Source organism: Centroberyx affinis, unplaced genomic scaffold (genome assembly GCF_046629955.1).
Source record: "Centroberyx affinis isolate AG114_WGS23_722 - 3 ecotype Tasmania unplaced genomic scaffold, CSIRO-AGI_Caff_v1 ptg001740l_1, whole genome shotgun sequence".
Classification (NCBI taxonomy): Eukaryota; Metazoa; Chordata; class Actinopteri; order Beryciformes; family Berycidae; genus Centroberyx; species Centroberyx affinis.
In genome coordinates, this window is record NW_027280144.1 from 6,164 (window position 1) to 20,076 (window position 13,913).

At 43.4% G+C, this 13,913-nt stretch overlaps 1 protein-coding gene and 1 non-coding gene across 2 annotated transcripts; one reads left to right on the forward strand and one right to left on the reverse strand.

Annotated features, from left to right (window-relative positions):
• The first annotated feature begins 939 nt into the window (after positions 1–939).
• On the forward strand, positions 940–1,021 carry trnas-aga (transfer RNA serine (anticodon AGA)). Its single transcript has one exon. It is a non-coding gene; the product is annotated as a tRNA-Ser (tRNA).
• Positions 1,022–1,736: 715 nt separating this feature from the next.
• Positions 1,737–12,614, reverse strand: LOC139652014 (nucleolar protein 11-like). The gene is made up of 18 exons (XM_071528937.1): positions 12,468–12,614; positions 11,622–11,735; positions 11,321–11,377; positions 10,607–10,755; positions 10,324–10,381; positions 9,870–10,011; positions 9,413–9,619; positions 7,693–7,769; positions 6,837–6,960; positions 6,383–6,474; positions 6,059–6,124; positions 5,627–5,811; positions 5,231–5,356; positions 4,021–4,272; positions 3,838–3,916; positions 3,379–3,471; positions 2,928–3,035; positions 1,737–2,378 (listed from the first exon to the last, which is right to left on the reverse strand). The coding sequence occupies exons 1-18, from the start codon at positions 12,612–12,614 to the stop codon at positions 2,265–2,267; spliced, it is 2,190 nt and encodes a 729-aa protein (XP_071385038.1). The 3' UTR covers positions 1,737–2,264.
• Positions 12,615–13,913: the final 1,299 nt, after the last annotated feature.

Consider the following 13,913-nt stretch of genomic DNA (forward strand, 5'->3'; position numbering starts at 1 on the left):
AGCATACATCCGTCATTTAGCGCTTTTTCTTGAACCTAAATGTTCTGTCACATAAGGATTAAAAGTTAACTGCACATATTTCAGAATTAGCTCATTAAAGTTATATGAATTTGAACATAGTAATTTATATTTTTATACAAATATATCTTATACATCTCTTCAATTGATTTTAATTTATTAACAATGAAAATTGAATTGATTAATATTTCAGTCAATTGCAATTCAAAAACGTATATCCAACCGTATGCCGTATGCATCTTATGAAAAAGATCTGTTTATCATCTAATCTTGACGCTGATGATGGCTTCTAGCTGAAACGCGTTCGTTTTTGCCCATAATAAATAAGAAGACTATTGTTCTGTGAGTGCCGGTGTTGTGTTTGTTTTGATCCTAGCCACAACCGTGCACCCGATACAGTGTTCGAGATTTGGAGCTGTGCGCACTGCCACTTTTCACTATATCATCTGATCTTGCCTCAATTGTAGCATACCAACAATATAACTAATGTAGAATAACATTTAGTGTAGTCAGAGAGGTGAAACATTGTAGCTGTTCCTCGCTATCCTTTAATCTTTAAAAAAAAAAATATTGTTTCATTTTTCAGAATGATGCTTGTTATTGTTTGGTTGTTAAAGCACTTTGTAAACTCTATCTTGAAAAGTGCTATACAAATTAAGTTTAATATTATATTACTATATTATTATTTTGAATTGCCCACTTCTTCTCACAACATCCCCTCGTCCAAACACAGCCCACTGTAGCCGACTTAGCAGTCTTCTTGTCAATAATGTCATCACCAGGGCGTCCACGGCAAATCACCTCGATAAACGAAGTCATTGATTGATAGCATGAGTCAGAAAGAAACACCTATGCTCTTATGGAGCATTGGTTCCCCAGTGCATGAGCATTACTTTGCATGTGTGCAGGATAATGCTATAAGTTGTCGTGGCCGAGTGGTTAAGGCGATGGACTAGAAATCCATTGGGGTCTCCCCGCGCAGGTTCGAATCCTGCCGACAACGAATTGTTTTCTCTCATTGCTGTAGTACACTGACTAGTAAAATATGGCTTATGAATGGCGACATGATGGTAATATACACCGACAGCTAGATAATTTAAGCAATTATTTCACAACAGCAGAGATGCACGACATAGAGCACAACACTGCATCTAGTAGCTTATTGTAAAAGATATTGGCTCTAATGTTAAACAAACCTTACTTTTAATTAAAAAAAAAGAAACCTTATTCTTCCGCCGAACTAATCTAGTTCTCCAACATTAGCTACATTTTTTACAACGTGTTTCTGAGCCGGTCGAAACCACGGAGTCCGTTAGATGTTGCCAATTTCATTCCGGGATATTGCTAACTCTTCAATTTCCTTTCCATTTATGTCTACATGTCTTCTTGTTCCTTTATTCTTTATATAATTCCCCCATTTGCCAACCCACCACATAAGTCAAAATGTGCTGTAAAAAATAATTTTTGCTACCGGTATTGTGGTAATTTTCGGTTAGCGGCGGTCACAGGTGTGTCCCAGTAGCTAATTAATAACGTCACTCAGCCAATCAGAAACGAGGATCAGAACTCTCTGCTCTGTAAAAACACAATCGAGTCTCAATGAAAACACCAGCAGCAAGTGAAAGCACACCTTTAAAACTGTTCATAAGAGGAACCTAGTAACAATCTTTAGTATTATGATATTACCATTGTAATATACATTCAAGACAACAAACAACTTTGCATATGATGGTATTTTTTAATAAAAATACTGTGTCACACATGGATTCAGAATTTTTGCAGTCATAGATTTGTATGCAACACAAAATGTTTCCAGTAGAAAACGTACTACAAACTCATGCAGCTGGCAGATTTACAGATATTCACACAGTTGATGTATGACACGCATACAAAATTACCAGCCGCTCAATCTCACAGTTAAGCTTCTAGTGTCAAACCAAGAATACTTTACTATTGTGTATTACATGGCATTTGCACTTATTTTTTCGCACCCATTATTAACCACTTTGACACATAAGCGGGCTGTTCATTTACTGTGAAATCCATATTGTCTGATATTGATAAAATGCTCCTTGGTAGCACAGGTGAGGTTAAAACATGGTACAAGGGGGATCTGCAATTCATCAATACCAAAAAGTACATAACACAAAGTGGGACACACACAACCTTGAAACCACGACAGGTGAAATGTGGGAAGGGGAGGAGATTGCTGAACGTTTTATTAAAAGCTATCTGTACATATTATTCTAAAACAGCTCAATGACTTCGATGGAGTATTGTCCGATGTCCCGCTTCACCTTCATCTTATGGAGTTCTTGCAGGCTGCCCTCGATCTTCCCCAGCTCGGAGAACAGCCTCACCTGGAGACGAAACAAGGAAACTCAAAAACAAGGTTCATCGCAGGTTTCTTTTTTCCCTCTCCATTCTTTCCCCCATGGTAATAACAGTGTTACTTAAAGGCAGTCTATTTAAGTGATAACATCTCTTTACATACATGTCACCACCAGTTGCACTCTATAGAAGGTGAAATCACCTGGCAACAAAGATCAGCCAATAGCAGATGGCCATTTCAGTAGCATGCTTTTTACCATTAGATGTCAGGCTTTACACAGATTTGGCTTTGGGGTTTAGTTACTCTTTAAAATGTAAATGGTAGGACTGATGTCTTTGGATGTAACAGCAACTTGGAGAATTGTTTTTGCTTACTTGGTGGTTGTAAGGGTCGATAACATTGATTGTGAGTGTCAGTGGCAGTTGTGTGGGATGGTAGTGTAGTCCAAAATGCCAGTGTATTGATACAGTGGTCTGTGTGCAATCTGGATGTGGTCTATTTATGGACGGATTGCACTGAAGGCCTATGTCAACAATATATAGCCAGCTACTGAGAGGGCCAAAAGGAAGACCGTTACCTGAGACTTTACAAAGCTGTGGAGGTTCAGCAGTAAGCCTTTGGCCTCTGGAGTCATCACCAGCACTGTGAAATGGCCGTCCAGCAACAAGCACACCCAATCCATGATCTATGATAGAAAACAAAAAAGAAACACAAAATTAGGAATTTCATTAATTTCAAATTGGGATTCCTGATTTACTGCATTTCCCCTTTTGTTTTCTGTTGTCTTGTGCGTTCCTGATCATGCATTGCTTCTATAGTCAACATGAATGAAAATCAAAAGGAAAATCAGAAAATGTCTTTTTCTCAGACATCTTCCACCTATCTGGTTTTGAAAATCTGAGAGCAATATGAGCAAAATACAACCGTTTTGCCTCCAGACTTGTCACTCAATGCATCCTGGTGCGATTGGATGATAATAGTAGTGTTGAAATGACAGCCGATGTTCTAGTTTAGGTGTGGGTACAGACCTGAGTCAGAGTTGGCGATCTCAGTCCGTGCATCTGTGTGGAGGCATCTTGGGAATATTTCAGATAGAGGAACTGCAGGTACTGGAGGAAAAGCTGATTGGATGGGAGAGAAAATGAACAATGTAACCTCAGCTTTTTGAAACCGACAGCTGGATTTACAGAACTTTACAGAAGAACTGATCATCAGATTATTAACCTGAAATGAACGTGATCTGATCATTTTCATTGCTGGTTTAATGTGGGGAAAAGACACCAGATCTGAGTCATACAGTTAAAAACCAAGGACTTAAAATTTCTTGTAATTCTGTTGTAAAAATCCACTATGGGGATGGTATCCACTGTATTGGTACAAATCAGGACATGAACCTGACCGCTATTATTTTAGGGAAAACAAAATAAACAATAGTGAACACAGGCAGGCACATGTATATCAATGAGTAAACTTAAGCTGCAACTCACAATAACTTGCTGAGAGGAGAGGTCTTTTAGATGTGGAAGGAGGAAGGTGTCGCTGTACGCCGTCTGCAGGACCTCATTGCTGTGCAAGTACAGTTAAGACCTCATACTTTCACGTTTTTATCTCTTATTCTAATATACTTTTTTGAATATATTGTTTTTTTTGTGATTGCATTGAGAGGATACAGTAGTACGGCCTTATGTAGTCCCACTGGACAGGTCAGTCCTGGCTGGGTCGAAGTCTTCTCCTGGTCCTCCGCTCTGGTCTTAGCGGGAGCTCCGCCTCCGCCGAGGGCGTCCGAGCTGTCCTCCTCGAAGGGGGCGGGGCTGAAGCCGTTCTGCAGGCCGCCCTGGCCGCGCCCCCCGGCGACTAGGGTTTCCATGAAGGAGATGCTGTCGGGCTCCAGGCTCACCATCTCCGCGTCGCCATCGGGGACACTGCGGGAGGGAGGGAGCAAAGACATGGAGGTTTCACTTTAAGTAAGAGTAGTAATCCGATTATTACACCGCTCCGAAACGTAGTCACTTAGTGAGAAGTTCAGCTGTTGTAAAGGATTATCTCTTATAACGGTGGTTACATCCACAATATTTTATCAAATGATTTCCTCGGACGTCACTTCCTCTAAGTGGACAAACGTGCGGAAAGTTGGCAGTGTACGTTTTTACATGGTTGTCAGTCGTTGATCTTCTTCTACGGAACGAATTATCACCACTTTCACATTGAAATGTCACAGGGAATGGGCCAGTCTAATCCATTTGAGGCGATTACATGTGGCATTTTTATTCTGATTTGGCTATTATTCATGGAATATTAGGCTGCATGGAAACCCAGCTAGCGATGACAGTTGCATGCAGTCTAACAATCTGCTTATAGGACTCATTTATTCTTATTTCAATCACCTCATATAAACACCTCAACTGGAATATCCTCACCGGCCCCAAACTGACTGAAAATTCAAGTTGCTTGTGATTTTCTCAAGCATATCAGGGGTTAACAGTCCAATTGATTTTCAGCTGGGTAGAACTAATCATCCAGTAGCAGACTGTATCATGTAAACATTGATGCCAGTAATAGAGCATCACCATCTGCTAAATTAGCCTTTAAATTCCAGTGCGGCTGACAATCTGCCAGTGTCTGGGAAACAGGGGCACTCAACTGTGCACTCAGCAGTACATTCAACGACTTGACTTTCATCTGCAGCATGTATCCACTTGTCTGTTTGGATTCTGATCAGTGAGATGGGGCAGATTCCTGAAACTGAATTACTCAAAGTATGTCAGCGTGGAACACTGCCGGGTTCAAGACCGTTGGAGGAGTTGCTGACATCAAAATCATGTTGAAAGAAAAAGGAAGAACAGTGGCCTGGGTTTCTATTAACATGACTTATGATTGTACCTGATGAAGGTCTTGAGGCAGGCACAGGTGATGGCTTCAGGGACGTCGGGGAAGAGCTGCAAGCAGAGCTGACACAAGAAGTAATCCTTCCTCTCCAGGGCCAACAGCAGCAGGTCGGGACACACACTGCGGGGGGCCACACAGGTCAAGGGTCACATTCAACAGCAAGAATAAAGGCTTTTTCATGGTTCAATTCATTCCCCTTTATAGTCTATAGTAAGCAACCAAAGCATGATTTTGAACAGGATTACGGACATGGCATTCCAAGCAGGATCCAACACAGTAGTACTGTCAAATTAAACAGAAGTACTGTGTAGGACCTGTCCTTACAATTTTCATTCTTACTGTGCTTCCACAATGAAACAACTTAGTCCACTGCTGCCCTGCCTTACTGACCTGTGGCAGAGGCACTGGGTGTGCACCAGCTGTGCCAGGGTGCTCGGGGTGTAGAAGGCTGGTTCGGCCACGCTCCGGGACACCAGGCTGGAGGCCAGCTGCCCCACCGAGGGCTGCAGCTCCTGGATATCTGCTCTGGAGAGGAGCCCCTCCACCTCCCTCTGGACCTCCTCCACTGGTGCTGTCTGCGGGAAGGAAATGGACATATTTATCTTGTCAGTTATATCCTGGTAGAACTTGGCGTGTCAAAGCATGGAGATTCAATATTCTGTCTAAAGGGTTAAGATATTATTTCCAGGTTATATCACATTCTGTCTTCAAATGGGGAAAAGGATAGGAGGCTGGACAAGGTGGCTTCAAGGAATAATAATAACCATAATGCACCTCAATAACGGACCAAAGTGCGCTAAAAACCAATAACCTTATTTTTACCTTGATGAGCTCCAGAACTTGGTCAACTGTCAAACTAGGTGCTGATTGGCTCTTACGGGTTGTTCTCTGCATGAAAAGAGGGAAGAATCACATTAAGGCTCACAGTCATTCAAGTTTAGTGAACTGAGATGATACAGTTGACACGGGCATTATTTGCATTCAAACCCACATAGCACTATAAACGTGTTTCATGTTTTGTTGATTGTTTATGCATGTATTGTGTTGGGCTGGTTTTAACTCTGGTGGACTTGCGTTAATTGGCATACAGTTGCGTCACAAAGCCCCTAGCAACTAGTATATAGGGGTGAGGACAAAGTGACTTACGGTCTTCCTGGTCTCCACGGTTCTAGACGGCTGGGCTTTCTCTCCATGCAGAATGCTGTTCCAAGACGGTACAGACGCTGGAGCTCTGGACTCTGGTGAAGATAGAACAATATGTTGCAATCTTCTCTAATTGACTGAACACAAGAGCTTGTCATGTTGAAATGAACATTAAAAATACTGATGTAGCATTAATGAGAATAGCAGACTACAATATACTCGACTGTATATAATATGTTATAGCAGTGTTCATTACTTCTGCTAAATCAGTTTTCCTTCTATCAAAAGTTTTTGTCTCATATGTATATAATCTTTTGTACGATTGTCTTGAAACAGCAAAAAAAGACAGCCAAAGCCAAATTTAAGCCAATGTTTTAACAAGTAAACCATTTTCATCAGGGTTATAGTGATTTTATTGAACCTTACTTATTATTATTATGACATTGTGTCATCTCACCTTCAGTCCTGGCCTGCCTCAGTTTTCCCAGGGCAGAGGCCAGGGAAGACTTGGGGCACTCGTACGGGATAACAGACAGGGCTTTCCCATGCGGAATGAATAACTTGCTAGAATAACTCCACAGCTAAACCAAGGAGAAATGGAAATGAATACAAACAGGAATTAATACTGTACACGGTAAAGTGGAAAACATAATTTAGCATAGGAGTCAACCCCTGAAAACACTCAAAGCCAAGGAGGGAGTAAGTGATTCGCAGGGAGTTCACATAGATAAGAGTACTTGAGCCATAGAAAGCATTCATAAAGGGTAAAACTATCATTCATGTAACCAAGTGCGCCACACAATCTTTCCTTAAAAAGATGCTATATAGCAACTGATAGTGTAGTAACTGCAACATAAAAACCTGTTAATGTAATAAGATGCTGGAAAATGTAATACAGTGCCAATTGGTGGCATGTAAACTGCTACATGTCATGAGAAAAGAGTGCCGGTCCTTTCACTGTGTGTGCGTGTGTGTGTGTGTGTGTGTGTGTGTGTGTGTGTTTTAAGAGTGTAAACTGCTGTAAAGTTGTGAGGAGGGACGGTGAGCCCGGTCACGGTGGAGAGCAGAGGCGATGCTCTACCAAAGTCATACAGTCCTTCATCAGCACCCAGCAGCTGGAAGGACAGGGAACTTTGGGGGGGGGGTGCTTCAAGCCTACTTTTACCCAGACAAACATGATGAGGAACATTCTCTAACTCGGCAATCAGTTCGCATTAAACAACGTGCAGCCCGGTCATCCTCCCAGCAGCAAACGCCATGTATGTGCTGCCGACTAACAAGTGTTCCCAATTAATCCATGAAAGTTTTCCTACCTGTCCATAGATTTTGCCCGCCATCTCTTTGCCCGCCTGGAGCGTCTGGAAATTGGTATTCCAGATGCAGAGGAAGTCTGAGAAATCAAGGACAGAGGACCATTCAGGAACCACATTCGCATCAGATATTGGAGTCACATTGCTCCCCGTCATCGCTCTAATGCATTTGTTCTCAAAACGAGGCCCACATGTCACAAATACAAGTCTGAATACCAAATCTATCGTTTGTTATTGCTTGTAAGGGCATGTTTGTGAAGCGGACCTACACTTTAGATCATGAGCAACTGGATGATTGGTTTGGGGGATGCAGTGGAATACTTGTAGTCACTGATTGAAATGAGGTCGGTAATGTCTAGACCATATGAAAGCTATTTTATTGTAGCATAAGGAGGACTGGCTCGCCTTTCTCCTGCTTCAAACAGCCTGACCCCCTCACCTCTATGCCATAAAAAAAGAAAAAAAACAGATGCAAGATGTATGAGTGAGAGAGGAGAGTGAGCAAGGTAATAAACCGGAAAGACACACTGATAAGACATCTCCTAGGATTAGCAGCCACTTTTTCTGGAGTGAACATTCCCACTTCATATGGGTGAGATCAGAAGCATTCCGGAATGGACCCTCTCCCCTCCTGCAGGAGTGGCAGGCTGTAAAAACAGAGACGGTTCCCTCCAGATTCTCCTTAAAGGATTCCGAAAACCCTGTTTGTAATATGAATTGCGTAATTGGATGCGTTTTGCATGTTCATTTTACTATGGTTTTGAGTAGATAGTATGCCATTCTTGGTGTCTTTTGACAGTATAAATTAAGATGGTTTTAGGGAAACTACTCACAAAATCACATCTGTTCAGAAGATACAAAATATGTCCAAATTCAATAAGGAGATCATCTAATGGAAGAGGCCGGTGCCAATCAGCAAAAGAGACTCTGACTCGGAGCCAAGCGCTCCGTTTCTCTCCCTCCTGTCAAAGCTGATGATTTGTGACTGTGAACTCGCCCCACCACGTGCTGTAGTTGCCTAGCAACCAAGTCCAACAAACTCCAGTGTGGCCGGCGTTGCCTGGATCTGTGGATCGCCAAAAGCAGCTCAAATCACGCTAGTGTGCGGTGTGGCTTGTCCTAGATCTGCACTAAAACCTGCTTCCACGAATTCTTGCTCACCGAGAGTATCCAACGGTCCCAGAAGGATGGGAGACTGCCATAGAGGTACTGTCTAGCATATATTATGATTCCAAGATTATTGTTCCAAGGTCTTCTTAAAATAAAATGACTGTCATAATTATCCCATACAATTATATTATCCAATTACATTATCCTGTTAACCCATACAAAAGCATTACCTCCGGGTATTTTCCCTTTAGGAAATCCTAATCTTTTTTCTTCCTCATATTTAAATTGGTTCAGTCACTGGTCACTTTATATACTCCTAAATCAACTTAACTCCCTGTAAGAACCTTGTCAATACCTTGGATTATGCTATTCCTATACCGACCAAAAAATGTGTTATTCTTGCCATAATCCCATCATATAATCGGTGTGCGTTATAGTGTAAATAAACTCGCTTTTACATGAGAGAAGTTGTTCTGTCTCTTCTGTGCATGTAAGTCCCTTTGAAATCAGAGGTCACTGAAGTGAAATAGATTTCTGACCCAGGTAGGAGGAGCAGGTAGGAGCAGAATATGTGAGATCATCATTTAGGGGAGTGTAGTGAAACGGCGTTTACCTTTCCCAGCTCCGGCGGAGGGGTGTGGGACCCCCACCACGGCCACGTGGGCCTCGTCCAGGGCCAGCGCCCAGGCCGCCCCCAGCAGGCCCTCCCCGACCGGCAGCGCCAGCAGCAGGCCGCGGGGCAGAGGGAGCGCCTGGGCCCCCTCCTCGGCCCCCGGGCCCCGCACGGGCACCACACTCTGGTATACACGACCATTGGGATCTGGGTGGCGGAAAAGTGATGAGGGAGAGGAGGAAGGAAGCATTAGAAAAGGAAGGGAAGCGTTGATGCACTGTTCAGCTTGGATAACCCCCATCCTCATTGCCTTTTTTTTTTTTTTATCATCAGCGCCACATGTCATCCACTGAGCCCCAAGTCCCTCTTCATGGGGCCTTAAATCTAAGTCTGTGAAACTGGCCCCTGCTGTCCCACACCGTCATTAAAAACACAGGAGGAGGAAATCCAGTCTTACAGAGATACAGCAGGCTGAAGTGTTTATCCCTGTAGGAGGCGGAGAAGCTGAGCGGGGAGAGGCCAGGCTCCTCTCTCTCCAGCCTGTACCTCTGCAGGGTGTTGGGGTTCAGTCTCTGCAGGTAGAGGAAATGCTCCCCTTTCTGTGGGACAAGACACAGACAGCCATTTAGAAACACCAACAACTCAAAGTCGATTCGCGCGTCCTCGGAGAACACAAGGACAGACGAGATCAGTTATCGGTAAAACGGTCATAAAATTCAGAGCGCTCGCATGCAGCTTCTATAAATACAGCAGAGTGCACTCGACGCTAATCGTTGGCTTACAATCAAGTGTTGTTTGCCCACCGCTTGGCAGTGTGGTGATGTAAGCGAGTAGAAATTGATGTTATGTGGAGATTAAGTCTCAGTTTTTATGTCGCCATTCAAAAAGCCAAACGATGAAAAGGATCGTACCTGTTCTGTCGTGAAGATGACAAACTGCTGGGCCTCTGCCACAATGTTGGTGCTCCACCTATGGACAACAAGGGGGAATCAACACGCTGCAAGAGACGACAGGCCAGACCGCAGCACAGCAAGGACAAACCGGTTCCCAAACACAATCCAGAAATATTATGATATGCTGATCCAGATCCAGCGCAACTCACAGACTTCCCGGGTCACTAGTCTGGTGTGAAAAGGGTACTAGTCTTAAGGCCTTTGGTTTACAGGGGTCATAAGTGACGGTGGTGACACTGACCTGATGGCCTCCTCTTGTGCCAGGACCTCCTCTATGGGCTGCTGGGGAGCAGAGAGGAGGGAGTCCAGGAGTCGGACCGCTCCTCTCTGGAACAACACCACCGGCTCCCCTCCTGGGACAGAGTGCACCCGCCACACATCTGACGACACCTGGAGAGGAGATGAGAACGAATGAGACTGTGTCGAGCAGAAAACAATGAATGGGCGGGTAAACAAAACAAGTCTCGTGGGAACAGAGATCTTCTTGAAAGTAGTTCCAGAGAGTGCTTTCTTTTTTGTTAACTAACCATCCAGACTTAGAGCTGGTACATGTTCTCATTTTCTCACTTTTAGGATAATGCTAGTTGTCTATGATTACTGTATGCATACTGTATGCTAAAGTGTTTGCATGCACACCGGACAGAACTATCCAGTCACAGAGATGATTTTGGTCCTTTCACTTTTTTTTTCCTGAGGAGCACGGTCAAACAAGAGACACAAGATGGAAAAAGAGACATACCACGCATACTGACTTAAGGTGTTCTCTTTGGTCTGAACCATAGTGAAAAACTTTGTTGAATTTTTGTATTTGGCTCCTTAAGGTTCACACTGCTTGATCACAAGCGAACCAGGAACTTCAGCTCAGTATAATGGGCTTGCGAATGGAGTAAATGCTTGGTGTGAAGGCACCCTAAGAGAAGGTGGACAGCTGAGCACCAGGCATGTTCACACTTACAGTTGCTTTGAAGGCCTTGTCTAAGAGTACGTCATCCTCCTTCCAAACTCTGATCACCTAAATAAAAAATAAATAAATGAAAAAAAAGAAAGAAAAAAGTTGATTATTTCTTGGCAGAATGAGCCTGACATTTCCAACATGTCAGACATACAAGGAGCTACCAAAATAAATAACAATAAAGCAAATGATAGTGAGGTGTGTTTATGTTCAAAGACCATAGAAAACAGAGGCACAGTATGCACTAGTGCTTCCGCAGTCTGGTCGCCACCTTACCACCACAAGAATAGCTGGAAAATTCTACCTTGTTGTCTGAGACTGCCACATACTCCTTGGTCTGTGAGTTGTAAACAGCTGAACAGGTCAGAGTCTGTCCTTGTTTCACCGTCCAGCTGCCCAGTGGCTTCTGGTCTGAAACCTGTCAGAGTGAGGGAGACCCAGTTAATAAAATCACTTCATCAGCTTTTCCCTAAGAAAGCGCTCTTGGAGAACTGTAAAGGACACTGAAACAGCACTCTCACAAGCTCTTAAACAATGAGTGTTTCCCACTCATTTGCACCAACCCACCACAAATAGATTCATTGATATAATAGTAACTACTGCCCTTTGTGTTGTTGTAGTTTGTTGAAAGAAGACTGTGAGAATAACAAGCAACCAGTTCTGAAAATATAAATTGTACTGGAATACAAGCTTTGTGTGGAGAACTATGTATGCCGAATTTACCAGAGGAACCTAACGATTCGAAAAAGGTCTCAAGTCATGTTTTACGATGAGTGTAGCGTTTGCCGATAAGCAAAGCAACATTTGGTCTGTTTTTTTAAATAGAGTCTGGCGTGACGTTTTCTTCTTACAAGAAAGAACGGAACCTCCCGGTGCTGCAGCTAACCATGCGTTCTTTCTGTTTACATTTCCCGCAAAGGGCTGCTGGGTGGGTTTCTCGCCACGTTTTTTTTTTCTATGCAAGGAGAAAGCTGACATCTTTTCGGAGTCTAGACACGAAGTTAGCTAGCTATCTCATCTGTTCCGTAGCTATAACCCCAACCCTGTCACTGTTGTTTTTGAGAGCCCAGGCTCCCAACACACGAGTTGAGCAGGTCGCATCAGCTGGCTGAGGCTAGCAGAGCCTGCTCGAGACAAACGTTGCCGTTACCTTGTACAGCGTGACAGATCTGGTGCAGTCGGTGACGACGACATGGTCGCTGTCTCTCTCCGCTTCAATCCCCTGAATTCCCGAATCTGACGGATTTTGAGCTTGTACAAGTCCGCACAACGTGTACCCCTCGTACAGCGCAGCCATGCTGGACTTGAAGAAAGTGGGACTTCTGGATCTCGCGAGACTTGTCGTATGTCTGCCGACGAGTCAAAGAGTGGCGTTTATGTGCTGGCAGAATTGACAGCGCCCTCGTGTGGCAGCAGAGAAAACCACACCCTTTCAGATATTATTATTGTTAATATTAAAGAGGAACCTAAAACATATTATTTTGAAGGTAATAGAACATAATAGAAGAATGGGCCGAGAGTCTTCAGGTTTTTATTCCAGCAAAACACCACACCAGAGCCCCATTTCATCATTAGTCATTTAATAGGCCCTCCTTGACTCTCCCTTGGTACTTGGTAATACGTAGCATCATACGTCACTTACAGAGCAGGAGCCGGGGTCCGAGAAACGGAACACATTGCCCTTAAGCAGGCCTAATAATAAATGATTATAAATAATAATAAAAATAACACAGAACAATGACTGATGAAATATTGCAGATGAGTTCATTTCATAAGAAGTAATCCTTAGGCTGATCTCCGAAAGTTCCCATGGGTTGCCAAGGGTGCCAAGGGGAAGAGGGCACGATAAAACGAGTACTGAAACAGAGCTGAGAAACCGCTCAGCACCCGAGGATAATCAACAAGGAGGGATCTCTTGATATGAAAAATGAAATGAACCGGCACCCTAAAACAGGCTGTCAATGCATCCGAGTGCAGAGTGAGGAGGAAACACAAAACGTTGGCAAATTCAGAGAGATTCAGCCCTAGTTGCTGACTCGCTCCCTTGAAGGGTCGACCTCAGAAAGTTCCCTTGAGTGGTCGGAGTGATGGAGAGGGCACTTCAGGTGGCAGCGGGGGGGGTTCCTGAGGGGAAGTGCCAAGGGGAAGTGGACGAAGGCAGGCTGAAACACCTAAAGGGGCCCAGGCCACTTCACTGGTTAGCTCACCTTCCACCACAGAAGAGGACGTAAAAGTTTTGTTTGTTTTGCTCGCATGGTGAGTTATCAATGTTTATGGAAGTTCAAAACAGAGCTTATTTCCCATTTGCAAGTCAAATTCTTCAAGAAAATTTTAAATAAATGTATCAAATAAATTTCAAATTGCACCTTTTCTTATCTCATAATGGTGTTTCTTGTTGTTTAAAGTCTCATCTATAGTATATCAGAGATTACCGTTTCAGTAAGATTTTCTTTAAATTCATTCCTTTTTGGTCAATTAGTCAAAAATTACATTGGCACTGTAAAGCTCCGTCTTGACCATGTTTTAGTCAAGAATCAACTATTCATAATCAAGCAAGACAAACACATGGCCGAGGTTAGATTTCTGAGAACATTTA